Here is an 18,038-nt window from a genome sequence, read left to right as displayed (position 1 = left end):
CCCTCCCTCTCCCCCTCCCTCTCCCCCTCCCTCTCCCCCTCCCTCTCCCCCTCCCTCTCCCCCTCCCTCTCCCCCTCCCTCTCCCCCTCCCTCTCCCCCTCCCTCTCCCCCTCCCTCTCCCCCTCCCTCTCCCCCTCCCTCTCCCCCTCCCCCTCCCTCTCCCCCTCCCTCTCCCCCTCCCCCTCCCCCTCCCCCTCCCCCTCCCCCTCCCCCTCCCCCTCCCCCTCTCCCTCCCCCTCCCCCTCCCCCTCCCTCTCCCCCTCCCCCTCCCCCTCCCCCTCTCCTCCCTCTCCCCCTCCCTCTCCTCCCTCTCCTCCCTCTCCCCCTCCCTCTCCCCCTCCCTCTCCTCCTCCCTCTCCTCCTCCCTCTCCCCCTCCCTCTCCCCCTCCCTCTCCCCCTCCCTCTCCCCCTCCCTCTCCCCCTCCCCCTCCCCCTCCCCCTCCCTCTCCCCCTCCCTCTCCCCCTCCCTCTCCCCCTCCCTCTCCCCCTCCCTCTCCTCCCTCTCCCCCTCCCTCTCCTCCCTCTCCCCCTCCCTCTCCTCCCTCTCCCCCTCCCTCTCCCCCTCCCTCCTCTCCCCCTCCCTCTCCTCCCTCTCCCCCTCCCCCCCTCCCTCCCTCCTCCCTCTCCCTCCCCCCTCTCTCTGGGAAACCCCGAAGCTGTCCAGATAGGTGCTGGGAGCATGAACTGCAGTTTCCGAACTTCAGACAGATTTGGGGATTTCCTGCAATTTCCAATTTTTTTTAAAGCCCGCTGGTGAACCCCGAATCTGTGCGAAGTTTGGAAGCCGCTGTTCCCACTCTCATGCAGCACCTGTCACCTGTGAACATGGAAAGGAGTGTCAATGAGCATTAGATGGAGATCTGAGCGTAGAAATTCTAATTGAGCTGTGAAACAATCAATGTAATTTTTTGTTTGCAAAACTGGTCTAATCAGAAAGAAGGAGCTAATGGGAAATTTCTCATCCCTGAAATTACCAGTCACGGATCCTTGACGAGAATAAGTAATGGCTAGGTACAGTTTTTATCCGCGGGCCGGATTCTGGCCCGCGGGCTGTGTTGGACAACCCTGATCTGGACATAATCTTATCTGGAAACTATCTCATTTTATTAAAATTGAATGCAGCATTGTTGTGGGTCCCAGAAAATTTAATGGTAATCTTTTTAAAGTTAATAGTATATTTGTTCAAAATTAATTTGCTGAAAGTGCTGTTTTAAACACAAGCCCTGTCTGTGTTTCTAGGTAAGATCAGACATCTGAAAGACATGTAGTGTTTACAGATTTTGATGGCATCCACTGCGCATCCTTGTCAAATAAGTGAGAATAATGTATAAATAATAGGCATGTGAACAATCTCAGTTCTGCTAAGAAAAGTAAATAAAAACTTTCGTAAGCAGCATAGTGTAATGATCTGTTTATGCTACTAAACTCAGGAATCCAATTCAGTGAACAAGGGAAAGAAGTTTACTTCACTCCTTTCAAGGTTTCAGGGAATATTTCTCAAAAGCAAAGAATACTTCTCAAACTTCTTTCAGTTAACTGTCCCAAAAATGTGACTTTTTGTGCACCTAATTTTTATGCGGGCATCTAATGCAGTGCATTGTGGGGTGGAAATGCAAAATGGCAGTGATAAAATTGGAAAATTACCATTGAACGAATAAGGTTGCTCTGAGTGCAGTTCCCACCAAGATTAACCAATTTGTTGGTAAATAGAGCAGGTTGTTCCACTGAAGGGACAATATCAGCCCACTGAGCTAAAGCTACAGTAGCAATTAAAGCACATCTTCTGATTATTACTATGTAGAATTGTGGCAAGGAGTTGCAGTGCCACATTTTCTTCAGGTGACCGTACTTGTCCCCACAAGAGGTTCACATGGGTGTGGTGCTATTGTAATTTTTCTTTGGTTCGCTGCAGTTGTTTTCAGTTTTTGCACTTACGTTTAATCATTACTCTAATCTATCTCAGAGTGAGAAGCAGCAAAAAGTTGCAAACAGAGTGCACCAAGTCCAAAGCAGAAAGGAAGTTCAGAAAAAGGAACTGGATCTCATAAATCAGAAGCATGACCAGAGGCGAACAGAAGTGAACCTTTTGCAGCAACAGCTCCAGGTAGTAACCTATCTTTTTCTTTTCTCGCTTGGTGGGGTTTAATCACTTCAATTTGAAAACATGTTGTCAAAGTGAAAATATTTAGTCAAATCTGATGAATTCTCTTGAGTAAGGTTAACAATTTCAAATCTTTTATACCAGGACAACTTCCAAAATGGCAGACTTATTTAAGTTTGTATTATTTTAATGTATAGATTAAAAGGAAGGTACTGTGACACAGTATTATTAGTGCTCCAGTAGTGTACACTACTGAATGGTAGTATATTGATTTTCTGTGTCCAGTTTTACCACAGCAGTTCATTTTGAATCAGACTGTAGCAGCCTGATGGCGGGATGTTTATTAACATATTTAAATCATGAAAAGGCGGGATGTTTATTAACATATTTAAATCATGAAAAGGCGGGATGTTTATTAACCTATTTAAATCATGAAAAGGCGGGATGTTTATTAACATATTTAAATCATGAAAAGGCGGGATGTTTATTAACATATTTAATTTTCATGGTGGGACACTTGGAAGTCCCAATATCCAGGGAGTAAAAATGGCAGTGGTCATGTGCGCGGTGTGTTTCACTTTTAACCCCTTCTCCGTCCTCTCTTGCCCTTCGTGAGGGTGGGGTTAATGTCAAAGCCAATGAAGCTGTGTTGGTATGAGGTTAGGAGTTCATTTACGGAGTTGAAATGGATGGAATAGGATATTGGCAGAGACATAAGAGTTAATTTTTTTATTTCATGGGATGTGGGCGTCACTGGCAAGACCAGCATTTGTTGCCCATCCCTAATTGCCCTTGACAACTGAGTGGCTTGCTAGGCCATTTCAGAGGGCAGTTACAAGTCAACCACATTGTTGTGGGTCTGGAGTCTCATGTAGGCCAGACCAGGTAAGGACAGCGGATTTCTTTCCCTAAAGGATATTAGTGAACCAGGTGGGTTTTAATGACAATGACTGAAATGAGCTTTCAATTCCAGATTTTTATTAATTAATTGAATTTAAACTCCACTAGCTGACGTGGTGAGATTTGAACCCGTATTCCCAGGCCTCTGGATTACTAGTTCAGTGACATTACCACTACGCCACTGTCTCCCCAGTCAGAGAAAATGAGTGGAGGACGGCTTGGTGATGAAGTGGGAAGCAGACAATTTACTTTATTTGAAACTTGCTGCCTGTATGAACATTTTCTCAATGTTGCTTTACTAAAGTTTTTCTTCAAACCCAACTGAAAAATGTTCATCTATTGTGTGTGTTCTTTTAGGAGTGTCAGAATATGCTGAGTCAGTTAATTCCTGAAAAGCAGACTCTGAATGACCAAATAAAACACATTCAGCCTAACTCTGTCTACAGTGAGTATGTCACATTCTTTAAAAGCTTGTTCGTTCGACTTGTACTTCATTTTTCATAAGGTTCGTGCCATTTGCAGTATGGACAGAATTGACTCACAAGCTGAGGTAGATCAACTTGAATGGACCCCAGTGTTGTCACTATCTGGGTGATCAGCTGCATAATTAGAGCGATGGAACCAAGGACCACATACCTGCTGGAAATGATGCCATTCTGGACATCTACGGTGTACTTTAATAGCTTACTCTACTTCCCACAATTACTTGGTAGCTTCAGGAGGAAGTGGAAGACTTTCTTAATTAAGCTCAATGGTGGCCAGTCATTGCATTCTAATTATATGTCTAAAACAAAACTTATTTACATTGCGTGCAATTCTGGTCGCCACACTACCAGAAGGACGTGGAGGCTTTGGAAAGGGTACAGAAGAAGTTTACCAGGATGTTGCCTGGTCTGGAGGGCATTAGCTATGAGGAGAGGTTGGATAAACTCGGATTGTTTTCACTGGAACGACGGAGGTGGAGGGGCGACATGATAGAGGTTTACAAAGTTATGAGTGGCATGGGCAGAGTGGATAGTCAGAAGATTTTTCCCAGGGTGGGAGAGTGAGTTACTAGGGGACATAGGTTTAAAGTGCGAGGGGCAAAGTTTAGAGGGGATGTGCAGAAGATTTTAGTTTAGACAGGCATCAAGATCGGCGCAGGCTTGGAGGGCTGAATGGCCTGTTCGTATTCTGTACTGTTCTTTGTTCTTTGTGCACACCTCCGAGGTTTCCAAATTTAGTAAAATTTGTGTTCTTCAGATACAGGTCTCATGCTGTTGAATCGGAACCATGCAGAAAAGAAAGAATCTTGTGAACAACTTCGGCAACAGCTGAAGGAACTGGAGAAAGAGACAGCTGACAAACTTTCCGAAATGGATGCTTTTAACAGTCAACTGAAGGTAATATCCAAACAGTGTAATTAACAAGTGGTCCTGCACATTAGTTGGAAGAAGGTTGCGGTCTTTCTAAATTTTTATTCCAATTCTTGAGCTCTAAACTGGCCAATCTTTTTCAAGAAATATTCCCCCTTCTCCCTCCTCTCTTAATAAGTGTACTTTTTAGCTGGATCACTGGATTGCAATTGTTACGACCAAGGCAGGAGGAGTGCACTGTTAATTCAGTCCCGCTTCTCCACAGGTCACAGCAAAGCAATAAATTTTCCCACTTACCCGAACAGCCAATTCGATGCTCTATTTGTCCCCAGAATAAAGCACACCAACCAGGTTTCTTTAATCAACAACAAAACTAACTGTTTATTGGTTAGGATTTGGTTTTATAATAATGAAGTAAATTTATATACGAATTGAGATACTAAAGTTACTTATTTTTTCCTAGCCCTCATGCACACGCACATACATCCAAAAACTGGTTAACCGGGGGGGAAAAGGGATTTTGGTTTACAGCTGTTTCATAGGAATAAAAAAAACTTAGACTGCCATGATCTGGAAGGAAGTTCTTCGGTTTGGCGAGGTGTCCCAAAGGCAAATAGTTGGATGCCACTCAAAGTCTTTCCAGGCGCGGTTGATGAACAGTCTGTGATGGGTAGGCGTTCAAAGAAATTCAATTGTAGAAGACTTCACATAGGTCTTCCATCAGGAGTGTAGCAACAGGTGTCAGTTCTCACATTCGTTGCAAAAGTCCTTTTAAGGATATAAGATTTCTGCACATTCAGGGTTTCTTCAAAAATACAGGAGACAACAATACCACTGCATACAAGCTTTTGCTTTTCAAGAGCAAGGATTCTTTACAGAGAGGTAGTACTTTTCTGGTTCTTCTGATCTCCAGGCAGGTCAAAATCAAATTCCAAATTCCTGTTATAGTCCAAACCCACTGACTTTTAAACAGTTCAAAATGAAACCAAAATCTTCCAGAAACAAGCCACATGCCAAGTCATAAATTCTCTCGTCACACAAAGGGTAGCTCTGAGGTCAAACCCCCTGCTGGTTTCCTTGAAATTACCTGGTTTCCAGTATTTGTTTACTGGTCAAAACCTGGAACCTCTCATGGACCCTACCTTCCTTCCAAAAGCATCCATAAAGTTCAACTATCTCCAGATGTTTCAATGTCCACTGAAATCCTTTTCAGTTTAAAAAAAATATAGAAATCCCAGGTTTTAATACAAAAATGGAAATCCTCATAACACAATCAGAACCTGGAATCTTGCTTCATTTTATTTTTATCTCCCCAGCCCAGGGATACTGAGACCAATTTTAGTATTCCTATGGTAATCAGCTGACTAAACAAAGATGGGATTGAATCTGGGACCTTCCTGACCAGTCCACATGATACTGAATCATTTACTCACTGAGCCAAGTTTAACAAATGCTTCTATTTTGTTTTTGCTGGAATATACATTTCAATTTTGAGCTTTTACATGGTTGCTGGTTTTGCATTCTTCTCTCTTTCTTAATCTGTTCCTTCATTTTAAATTTGTTTTTTTCCCCATCACCTTTTCAGCTTTGAGCCGAGGGATTACAGAAATTGCCTGCTGACTGTACCAAGGCCAGTTTTGACTTGACTTTTAGGAGATCTTTAAGAATATCTCAAGGAGACTTGGTCTTTCCAATCAGCAAGCTTGATGATATCCTGCACTGTGGGCCTTGACCTTTCACTTAAGTTCTCAATATAAAGGGATTAACTGCTTTGTTTCTCAGCTTCCCCACAAGCGTGTGGTCTCTCTTTGGTATCTTTCCCGATCACTCTGCAGTTGGAAATGCCGTCTTCTGAGTTCTAAATGACAGCAGGCATTTGTTGAAATTGTTTTCATTATACCTTTAAAAAGATCAATTTACACCTGAACTGACATCAGAATGGTGTAAAAATAATACATATATCCACCATTAGTATTTTTTAATTGTTATGAGTGATGATTGCTAAAATTCTCAAGAATATCTGTTTTGCCTATTTATCCTTGAGACGAGACCCTAGATATTTCTTATGTTGACTGTCTCTGTATGCTAATCATCTACACTTTACGGGGTTACAGTTAGTATTTGAAACTTCATGTCCCATTTGTCCACGTTTGACCATTTTCATGGCTCATCCCTACACTCTTACTCTTTAATGCCTGTGTTCTGCCTCATCGCACAGCTCCTAACCTCAGTGAAACAGGAATATGGTCAGGTTGGGCAGGGAGACAGAGAAACATGGATGACTATGTTGGAGCAAAAATATTTCCTTCCCAAAAAAAACCTCTGCTACCTGCACACCAGTAAAGAATCTGCTCCTGATTAATTCATGTTGAAACCATCTCATGCTGCATCTTTTCCACTCCTTGAATTGTTTTGAAGGAGTCAAACACCTTGCAGTCTCTAAATAACTCTGGTAAGAGGTTAAAAAAGACATGTAGCAGTTATATCGAGGATTCTGCTTTCCTGACAACATGCCCCTTGTATTGCAAGTTGAGCAGCTGGTTAATTAACACTTGTGGAAAACTCTCATCAGTGGAGTATGTTGTGAATATATGATGTGCCCGTTCTACTTTTAGAGCAGGTTTCGCTATCTGAGGATGTGCTTTTAGGAAGCTTTCCTCAAGAGCGACAAAGTATGTTGTTTGATCATTCCCAGAATTCTGAATAACTGGAGATTAATCCAGTGGATCTGGTTATTTTGGTCATGAATTCTGGACTCTCATAGCAAGATAAAAACATTTTTAAGTTGTCAAGCCAATGCAAGAACAGCAAAAACATCTAGAGTCAAATTTCAAACAGAAAAGGGGAAGATAGAGACTAATGCAGCAAGAGAAAACGGGAGATTAACAGATATAATAACACATCAGAGAAGATCAGAATAAGGCGGGGGGGGGGGGGGGCAGTAAACGAAATAGAGAAAGCAGGAATCTACAGAGGCTAAACTAAAAATGGAAAACAATGAAGCGAAGAATGATAGAAAAATAGTGAATCTCTCAGATAGATGGAAAGGATGCAGGAAACTGGAAGTGAAAGGGAAAATTATAGAGTAATGTAAAGGAATGTCCACCAGCATGGGGATAAACAAGACTTGGGGTAGGCCATTAAACACACTGGGAGGGGATCCAGTTCCTCACTGTACTGCTTGGGCCAAAGGGAAAATGAATCAGACTGAGAATAGGGGATTAACCTGACTATTAAACCAGGGGCTGGCACAGAAAGGCTCTTCAGCCTCAAAAAGGAGAGACACTGGAATTCCAAAGGAGTGGGGCAGAATGGGTACTTTCTAAAGACTTTGGAGGGTGAGAAGCCTGCAACTATACTGACAGAATGGCAGCAGTGTGTACCATCTACAAGATGCACTGTAGCAATGCACCAAGGCTCCTTAGAAAGCTCTTTCCAAACCCGCGACCTCTGCCACCTAGAAGGACAAGGGCAGTAGTTGCATGGGAACACTGCCACCTGCAAGTTCCCCTCCAAGTCACACACCATCCTGACTATATCGCCGTTCCTTCACTGTCTCTGGGTCAAAATCCTGGAACTCCCTTCCTAACAACACTGTGGGTGGACTGCAGCAGTTCAAGAAGGCAGCTCACCACCACCTTCATAAGGGCAATTAGGGATGGGCAATATGTGGCTGTCCTAGCCAGTGATGCCCTCACCCCATGAATGAATTTAAAAAAACATTTGTTTCATTTTATTTTTAACATTATGTTTGCACAATTCCTGATACACATTTGTTCAAAGATTAAATGTATCAACTGGAGGAATATAGCATCAGTAATGTTTAGATATTTCTTCAAACCTCCTCTTCTATAAAGGATGAATTTACCATATAAAAACTTTTGTCAGCTTGATTCGCCTGTCCTGTACTTCAACTAATTAAGTTCCTTACAGCAGTAAACTGTTAAATTTAATCTTGTGTTGATATGTCTATTTCAATAATTTAGGTGACATTCCATTGCTTTATATTACAGATGCTTGCAAGTAGACTTGTGTTATGTTTATTATGCACTACCTTACCAAATTTGATAAAACAAATTAGCAGTGACTTAATTTTTCTAACATTCCATTGACCTGTATTAGGTGAGTGTTTGGAGAGTTAGCACCTTGAAGTATTGGTCAGCTCTTATAAGCTTTCTAGTTTGACTTGTAAGGGCTTCTACAATATGCAATGTATTTTTCATTAGCCACTGTAACAAATGTGTTAATATACCTATTGGTATGTTCATTTATGCATTTGTGTGGAAGCTTTCAATTTCCTGTACTGATCATTCAAATTTTACTCTGCGTTCACTCAATTCACTCTGAATTTCACGTGACCTTTTTTTTAGAAAAAGGTTTAAACCACTGTATGTTCTGACCTGAAACTCCTGGTTATTTGTTTTCTTGGCAGAATTGGAGTTTACGGTGAATTCAGTCTAACCCATTTACTGTTCATACAATAAATTGGTTAACTTGTTAAGTTAATGTACTTCTGCTTCTGGTTTTGGTTAAATTTAAAGGGGCAAAGTCCTATTGGAAATTCAGTGTTGAATTTGAGGTTTGAATTTTTTTTAGATGCTTTCATTTTCTTTTATAATACAGTCCTTAAGCATATTCTGTTGTTGGCCACAGCATAGTTGCTGTATATTCAGTGAACAACTGATTATTTTTATTTATTTTTCCCTACTTTGTTATCTTACAGTGTGAGGAATTGGACGACTTTGTACTTGAGTGCCTTCTCTCTCTGCTGGGCTGTCTCAGCAGTTTGTTCCTTTTATTGAAGGTTATTTGCTGAAAAAAGTCTTGTTCTCTTCCTGCTTTCATGTATTACTCTTTCTGTAGTCATTTACCCATTTGTGCTTTATTGATGATATATCCTCAGTGCACAGGACCAAGATTTTAAGCAATCTCCAGAAATCTTTCAGGGACTTATTTAATTAACAAGTGGAATGATCAGTTTAAATATCCAGCTTGACCAGTAATCAAATTGCAGCCACGCAGGGCCTCAGGACACAACAACATCTATTATCCCTTGTAAGTTCATGCATGATCAGAAAGAAGTTGTACGTATTTGATTATCTATTTTATAATAAAATAACACAAGTGTGTTTCCCAATTTCACGTAAGGAATATATTAAAATTAGTGGATCTGGGTTTTGTTTTCCTGGTTTCTGGGAGGCATGATGATACATCTAGTCTATTTACAGTTAGAATATTTGTCAGATACTAGTGGTTATACCTTTTGAGAAACAAAACATTTCACAGTGTGAATTTTGCCACATTGGCAAATCACTAATATTCAAATATAGGTAATAATAGCAATATGCCCTTTCACCTCACGAATGATGGACTTCTTTGTCAGGATGCCATCTCACATCAGTTCCTTTTGGGTGTAGATGAACAACACAAAATTACCCACAAGTGAACACTAAATCGGTAAATGGCACTATAATCCACTGTGTCCTGACAGATGAACCAATACTGCACAGCATGGTCAGGAGTAAACTAATATTAAACAGATCAGTTTGTGAATTCTAAAAGTGTTTATGCCAATAAGAATCCTAAATATCTGCAATGTTACCTTTGTGCTTTTAAAAATCACTATAATTATGTGGTGAGGCCTTGACGGAGCATCCTGCAAAGTTTCTTTGAGCCTGATTGTGACAGTGCTGCATCAATTACTTATAATTGAGAATGAAGACCTTAAGTACTGTTGAACTCTGTCCAGTATCTCTCGAAGATGGGAGCTATTCACCATATTTTTTCCTGTCTGGAGATGCAGTGCCTGTGGTATATTAACAAAATGACAGTAAGCAGTAAAGCACAACCCATACCTTCCAATTCCTATAGACGTCTATTGTCCATCGTTGCATACCATGTGCTCTATTCAGTCATACTTCATTGCTGGCTGCTATGTTTTCAATGCTAGATTTACTAATGCTTTCTATCTTTGTGTTTTCATTTAACAACCTTATTAAACTCAGATTTTCATTTTGTTTTATCTTGCTGTTCTGCTTGTATGAAATTATTTACACATTGGCTTCAATTTTTCCTTCTGTGACGGTGAAGTTTATTTCAGTGCAGTGCAATCCAAAATGATAGTGCTGTTAGCAAATAATGAAATAAAGACTACTTATTGAGCCAGTTCTGGAAAAGATCTCTCGGCTCTTTCCCATTAATCCCTCCCATCCCAGCCAACCATTCTTTGGCTGACGAGTTGAGGAGAGGAGCTGCTCCCACTTTGCTGCCTCTGAATTATTGCAAAGGTCTTATAAGAAGTAAGTGAGAGTAGCTGAGGTGACTTGTTCACTTTTTTCCCCCTCTATTCCTTCCTTCCATGTAGCTCTGATAATGTGGCTGTGTTTGGAAATTCTGGAGAGGGGGTGTGGAGAGAGGTGTGTCTGATTGTTGACACTGGAGTTCTTAATGACATACTGCCACTGTTCTGAAGGTTGTGTCACAGGGAAAATTAGTTACAGAATTCCTTGGTAAAATAAGCTGACAATACTTAGATTGTTTTCTTTTGTTTTTATTACTGGATTTAGTGCTCATAAACCAAATTTTATTTTTTTAAATATCCTTCCTTTCTGTGGTAATTTCTCATTGGAAAAAGAAAACAATGAATAAAAATGTACAAAGATTGTGATCCTACTCTGTAGTCAACCACCCTGGAGCCTCTCAAATGCATTGCCACTTGTAGAATGTGATTGAATCTTTGGACATAACTATTGCAAATCTTTGGTTTGTAAAACAGCTCAAGAATAATGAGAGTAGTGTTAGCAGCAAGATGTCAAAGGGAAAATTGGGGCCATTGTTCCTTTAATGGAAACTTGCATTGTAGTGTTTGCTTTGACAATGTGAAGTATGGAGTAGTTTCATGCTGAATAAAGTGTTTCTCCATTAGAAGATGGTCAATGGACATTCTCCCATCACTTGCTGTCAGCACACAGTTTTAGATATTCCTGCATTAAGCTGGGTAAATCTTATAACTGCACCAGAAAAAAAACATAATTATTCATTTAGTCTTAGAAAAACGTGGACCAGAGCAGAAATTTACTAGGCCTGAGGATTAATAAATCTCAAATTTAAAAGCAACAGCGTGTTTACAGACCTGTAATCTAACCTTTAAATAGCAACTGATAACGTATCATTTATCCACACCATATATTTGGTGCATTGTTTTAGAAGTAAATTATTTTTTCAAGTACTACAATTTCTCTGCAACCTTCACAGTTTGCATTGTTTTCCATCATTAGGCACGAGTTCATGACTCATGTAAGGCAAACTTCTGTTAAAACTAGAATAAAAGAATGTATATGATCGTAGAACTTTCCATCCTAAACTCATTTCCTGGAATTCTGCTTGCAGAAATTTTAATGTACAGTTAACCAATCACTTGCTGGCTTGGGGAAATGTAATAGACTGCTGGTAGGCCTTCTGATTTTGGGGTTTTATTTTTCATGAATTTGAGTAAGATAGATGAAGTCACCCATGAATAAATAAGTGATTTTTCAGTTCAAACTACAACCAAATCTTTATAACCACAAAACTTAGGCTGTGCTAAGATTTCTGATTGTCAACATTTGGTTGTATTTTGAACTGAAAATTACAGCTCAAAATACAGAAAAATAATTTGGAAGGAAGCAAATAAAGACTGTAAATAATAAACATTTGCAACTCTCAGTGTGCGTCATTATCACATTGTCCTCTCTGGAACTTCAGTCAGTCAGCCATCGTAAGTGATGATGCACTCTATGTAGCCAGGACAGAGAGAAGTGATGTTTTGATGTATTGTTGCCACAAACATCCTGGAAAGATTTTATTTTGCTGCTTCAACTTTAAGTAAAGGGTGGTAATCATTTATTTCCAAATTAAGATAACATTAATAACACTGAAACAAAGATTAAACAACAACTTACAATTTGCTCCATTACAGCTGCAATGCCATCAAAAGCATCCTAAATCACAGATCAGCTTGTATTCAGACCATAATATGAATGTAACAATATCCGTCCATGCATCTGAAGATTAATGTGTTAGAAAGAGCGAATTGGATTTTTTTGGGGGTGGGTGAAGGATAATTTACTCTGTAGTTTTTAACATTGAGAATTGGAACTTGTATGCTGTGCTGTATTATATGCCGCTAACCTAACTACTTTGTCTGTAGCCACATAGTCTCAGTATGATGATCCAGTTTGTACAAACATACTAAAACTATATAGGGTATAGTCTTCATTTACTATGAATGTATAATATAATTAAATTTAAACTTTGTAATGAATTGACATTAACAGTTATGTGACTTATTCTGAGTGTTGAAACTTGTTAATGTAGCTATGTGTCTTGTTCACTTGACAAAAAACAATCTAAAAATCTAAACTTAAACTAACCAAAGTGAATCTAATTTGAAATCGATTTGACATGATTGAGGGGGTGGGGATTGGAAATCCACATGCATTGTCAACATTATTCAACTTTTTTTTCATTCCAGCGTCATGGGCATTGCCAGCATTTATTGCCCATCCCATTCCTATTTGCTGTGGGGGAAAAAAAGTGAAAAATCAACCTCAGTAGTGTGGAACTTGAGTCACAAGTAGGCTAGACATAATGATGGTAGTTTTCCTTCCCTCAAGCACATTAATGAACCAATTAGGTTTTAATGAGAATCCCAACAGTTTCATGGTCACATTAACTGATACCAGCTTTCTATTTCTAGATTTCTTTTAAAACTGAATTAAATTTTTCAAAATGCTTTTGATTTTCAATTGACATCTGTTGGATTATTGGGTCCAGGCTTCGAGATTACTAGTCCAGTAACAACTACTTATTCTTATCCCCACACCTCCCATACCCCCATGTCAATAGAAGTAAATATTGATCTGCACATACCAAGTCTGAAAGTGCTCCTTCCTCTTCATGCTCTGGATATCTGTACCATTTTCTGTGCAGTTTAATTAAATTGCATCATTTGTTAATACTATAATACACTTTACATTTGTACAGATAATGTAGTAAATTGAGTGATATATGGCTACAATGCCTGGAATTTGATTACTTTTAATACTCAGTCTGTGTGCAGCAAGCGGTGGCTGCAATGAGTGCAGGGTCATACCTGTGCACGTTCAGCATTTCCATCTCGGTGGTTGTTGTAAGATGCATGTGCCATTTGCACTTTTAGGACTAATTTTTGTTAAGAGTAACAGCTAAAAGGAAGAATATTCAGTAGCAGTTATGTTGCTTTGTATAATCCAACAGGAACTGCGAGAAAGCTACAGCAAACAGCAATTTGCCTTGGAGCAGCTCTATCGAATCAAGGATGATAAAATTCGAGCAATTGAAAGAAAAAAAAATGAAGAACTAACCAGGAAAAAAAAGGAAGAGGAGGATGCTATAAGGTGAATTTGTCTGTGATATTCTTTTAATGCTTAATATTTGAACTGTTCTTTCCAAAGATTGTAGCTGAAAATTCTTGAATTCCAAAATGATACTCTAGTTTTTATAATCTTGATATTTTGTAGATTTTAGAAATGCTTATGTTCACCAAGAATGATCCATATATATGTTCTTTAAATTGAGAAACCTAGAAGGATCAAGAGTTGGAGAGATGTGAGATAAATTAAAACAGAATTACTGAGAATTTCTGTAGGATTTTTTGACTCATTGGCTGAGGTTTCCTGAATGCTTCCGCTTATAATTCTAAACCCACTTTGCCTCTTTCTCCAGCTAAGGTAGATTAGTTACCATCAATGTTACCTCATTATTGACTCAGCAGGCACCATGTTTGAAGCAGTCCAATAGGGATTATTCATCCCCCCCTTCCCAAAGAGAAATTGCTGCACTGTAGTTCAGCTAAACACCTTGGCTGAAAGTTACTATAGATTCAGAAAGAAATTTCATGGTACATGGAAAATGACATGTTATTGAGATAGTTACTATTTATGTCTGTATGTTAATAACATACTGACCTTTATAAGCTATGGATCATTTAATTTGAATTTACCATGCTGTGTACTTTTAAAGCTGTCACCTACAGTGCAACTTTTCTCTTTAGTCAGGAGGATGGGAGAGTTCAGGCCACATTAATTTCCACTGCACAGTGACTGGTTCCTGGCCCATCTGTCTCTATAAAGATCTTGTCCAAACAGGTTTTTATTCCCCTCTCCTGTCTTTTATAGTTTCTAGTTTCTACTTTTCTCTCCTCTTCCCACCCCAAAAATAAAACATGATTGTGTGCAGTGTTGGCACAAAGGGCAGTATCCAGTGATCCAGCCAAAAACTTGTAAAACTCTCCCATGGTTTGGGTACAAGACAATACTGGAGGTTGTATCTCAGGGACCCTGTGTGGTTTTTGACTGACCAGCTTACATCGTAAGTGATTCTGCAGCATTAAGTTGTAGTAAGAGTTTGTCTTTACCTTTTGTTTAGAAAAGCAAAGCAAGAAAAAGAAAATCTTTGGAAGTTAAAAATCAAAAGAGAAGAGGAGGTAAGGCAGCAGAAGCTGGAGGAAGAACGACTCCAAGACAAAATCCGTGAGGAAGAAAATCGGAAAACCGAGGCATCTGCTGCCAGGCAGAGGGAAATAGAAGCACAAAGTAAAAGGCTGGCTGAGGAGAAGCGTCGTCGTGAAGAAGAGGAAAAAAAGAGACTCACACAGCTTCAAAGAGAAGCTGAAGAGGAGCGTTTGCAGGAAGAAGAAGGGAAAAGGAAAGCTCAGACTCTAAGAAAAGCAGAGGAGAAACGCCAGCGTGAAGAAGAAGAGAAGAGAAGACAGGAGGCAACGAAGCGAGATGAGTCTGAGAAACGTCAGTCAAAGACGGATGTGCAAGATAAATTGAAAGACCTACTGAAACACTTTGATGATAAGCCAACGTATGGCTCAAGGAAAGAAGGTAAATATATTGGGCTCTCACTAGAACAGTCTGATGTACAAGGTTCTAAGTCAGAATGTTGTGGGTTCAAGACCCATTCCAGAGATGTGGACACTTAATTCAGGCAGACACTTCAGTGCAATACTGAGAGAGTGCTACACTGTTGGAGTTCCATTCTTTCAGCTGGGACTTTAAACCAAGACCATGACTTCCCTCTTGAGTAGATGTAAAAGGACTTGGCGCTATTCAGAGAACACCAGAGCAGTTTGTCTGGTGTCTTACCCAATATTTATCCTCAATCGACATCACTGAAAAGTAAAACACATTATCTGATCATTATCACGCTGCTGTTTATAGGGCCTTGCTGTGCACGTACAGACTGCCATGTTTCCTACCTTAAACATTAACTACACTTGGGGGGGAAATATGCTGTTTCATTGGCTGTGAACTGCTTTGGGACATTCTGAGTTTGTGAAATGTGCTATATAATTGCAAGTTTGTTCTTTTTTGTCAAATGCCCTCTCATGTCATCATCAAATTTCAATATTGCGCTCCTTAATCAGCTGGAAGGGAAGGAGGGTGTGTATTTGTAGACCCCTGGTGTACTACGTCCAATCTCAATGGCACTCATTAAACCTAACACTTTGCATCAAATCCATCAGCCAGTTTTCTATCCATACTGCTACATTTTCTCTTAAACCATATGCCTGCATTTTTGTAACAAGCCAACTTTTGTAAGACACCTTATTGAATTCCTTCTGAAGAGCTATGCACACTTTGTTTCATTCAGTCACTTCTTCACATTATGGATTCTTGGAATTTGCACAAAACTGATGTTGGACGGACGGACTAACTGGTCACGTGATTTATTCCTCTCTCCCTTGAACAAATGTGTTAAATTGGTTACCCTCCAGACCTCTGGAATTATTTGCATATCTAAGAAGGATTTGAAAATTGTGTTCAGAGGCTCTGCTATTTCCTTTCTAATTTCTAGGGCACATTTTGTCAGAGCTAGTGACTTATCCACTTTGAGATATTTTTTCCAGTAACTTCTTTTTTAAAGTTACTTCCACTGTCCTAATATATGAGGTTTTCTTTTGGTAATTTTCCATTGGATGAACAGAACTAACAAACAAGTTGTGGTATAAAAACAGAAAATGCTGGAAATAGGTCTGGCAGCATTTATGGGGAAACAAACAGAGTTAACATTTCAGGTCAGTAATGGTTCTCACAAAAGGTCATCAACTTGAAACATTAACTCTGTTTTTGTCTCCACAGATGCTGCCAGACCTGCTGAGCATTTGCAGCATATTCTGTTTTTATTTCAGATTTCCTGCATCCACTTTTGAACAAGTCCTGATACTCTGTCGGTCATGAACATTTCTAGAAGTTGTATGAATTGGTGCATGCTAGGAGCTAACCTGCTGACTGAGTCTTTTTAGCTAATAGTGATGGATCGAAGAGCCTTCATGAGCTCAACACTCACATTTCTCAGAGCAACAAAGCCTTCAATGGGAAAGATTGTTACAGGCATTGCAAACATACAAAAATGCTTTTGTATTAAATTTAATAATTTTCTTGTAAATTTATTTACTTGCATTGCATTACAAACCTTATTCCAGTTGTAAGAGCTCAGTTTAGTAGACAATTTAAAAAGGTGAATGAAAGCATGGTATAGATTAGAGCAATTTACTCGAATCACTTTTTCTTTTATTTTCACATATCCATAGGAGTTCATCATCTGTAGTTTTGCTAGCTGTTTTCCTCAAATTTGCTTTCTCTTTCCCTCTTTATTTTTGATTTGTTGCACAATAGTGGTTGGGAACTCAGCAAACTGATGGATCGAACCTGTATTCTATCACCTCATGAGACTACTCGGAGTAATTCACTACATTGCCATCACCACATGACACTGCACATGGAACTTCAATGCATTTATACACAGCATGTTCTTTTTTGTCCACAGCTATTCACTTCCTAAGGCCTTGGCTACAAAGCTCCCAACAGTCTCTTTATCTGAAAAATGACCAGATTTTGCTGTTTTGATATTATCTGCCAAAATGAGAATTTGACCAATCTTATAAATGAGTCACTGGTCACAGTCGAAAATGATCATAAGACTGCTAAGCAAATTGAAACAAGAATTGTAATTCGCAATTAAGAAGTTAACTTTTTTTGTATATATATTTTCTGTAGTGTCAGTCAACAAAGGTAAAGTCTCCCTGCATAGAAAGTCTGCAATTTTTATGAATTATCGAGCATTATATCCATTTGAAGCAAGAAATAACGATGAACTCAGCTTTCAGGCTGGAGATCTAATAGAGGTAGGATTGTTTTTACCAAACAAACTAGTTACGCACTTGATTTTTATTTTGTGTTTATGTGTCAAATCATTGGATAGATGAAGAGCCTGGGGAAACAAAAGTGTTGCGGCCAGATACAATAAGGGTCTCCAAAAATTCAAAATGTCACCAAATTCAGTTGACTAAATAATTCCCAAGACTTACACAACCTTTGTTACACAAGCCCACACTAGTGGCCTTGAGTTTGTATTTCTATTGTTGAGTTACCTAGAAACTAAACTTGTGTTTTATAGCCCAAGGACATCCACTTTTATTGCTTTGAGAGGCACCTTGTCATTATGATGTCAAATCAATGGAAATAATATTTTTATATACTGTGGTGTTTCTGCACACAAAGTTTCCCCTCTTTTGAACCACTTTTCCCCTTCCTGTCCTCTAGATCTTGCTGATGTATGGTTCCAAAGACACCAGGCATCCTCTGGTGCCTTAC

General features: G+C 39.5%; 2 protein-coding genes across 2 annotated transcripts in view; both read left to right on the top strand.

Annotated features, from left to right (window-relative positions):
* LOC137367121 (intersectin-2-like) overlaps nt 1-2,275 on the top strand; it is a 128,695-nt gene extending 126,420 nt beyond the window's left edge. Inside the window, exons 13-14 of the mRNA XM_068028558.1 lie at nt 1,913-2,104; nt 2,246-2,275. Coding sequence (XP_067884659.1) covers nt 1,913-2,104; nt 2,246-2,275 — 222 coding nt within the window. The remainder of the gene's footprint in view (nt 1-1,912; nt 2,105-2,245) is intronic.
* LOC137358614 (intersectin-2-like) overlaps nt 2,023-18,038 on the top strand; it is a 113,072-nt gene continuing 97,056 nt past the window's right edge. The window contains exons 1-6 of the mRNA XM_068024686.1: nt 2,023-2,104; nt 3,359-3,446; nt 4,244-4,383; nt 13,633-13,772; nt 14,803-15,266; nt 17,442-17,569. Coding sequence (XP_067880787.1) covers nt 3,371-3,446; nt 4,244-4,383; nt 13,633-13,772; nt 14,803-15,266; nt 17,442-17,569 — 948 coding nt within the window. The 5' untranslated portion in view covers nt 2,023-2,104; nt 3,359-3,370. The remainder of the gene's footprint in view (nt 2,105-3,358; nt 3,447-4,243; nt 4,384-13,632; nt 13,773-14,802; nt 15,267-17,441; nt 17,570-18,038) is intronic.

This window comes from Heterodontus francisci, chromosome 3 (assembly GCF_036365525.1).
Source record: "Heterodontus francisci isolate sHetFra1 chromosome 3, sHetFra1.hap1, whole genome shotgun sequence".
Classification (NCBI taxonomy): Eukaryota; Metazoa; Chordata; class Chondrichthyes; order Heterodontiformes; family Heterodontidae; genus Heterodontus; species Heterodontus francisci.
Note: the sequence above shows the minus strand (reverse complement) of the source record. Positions and strands in the feature narration are given on the sequence as shown.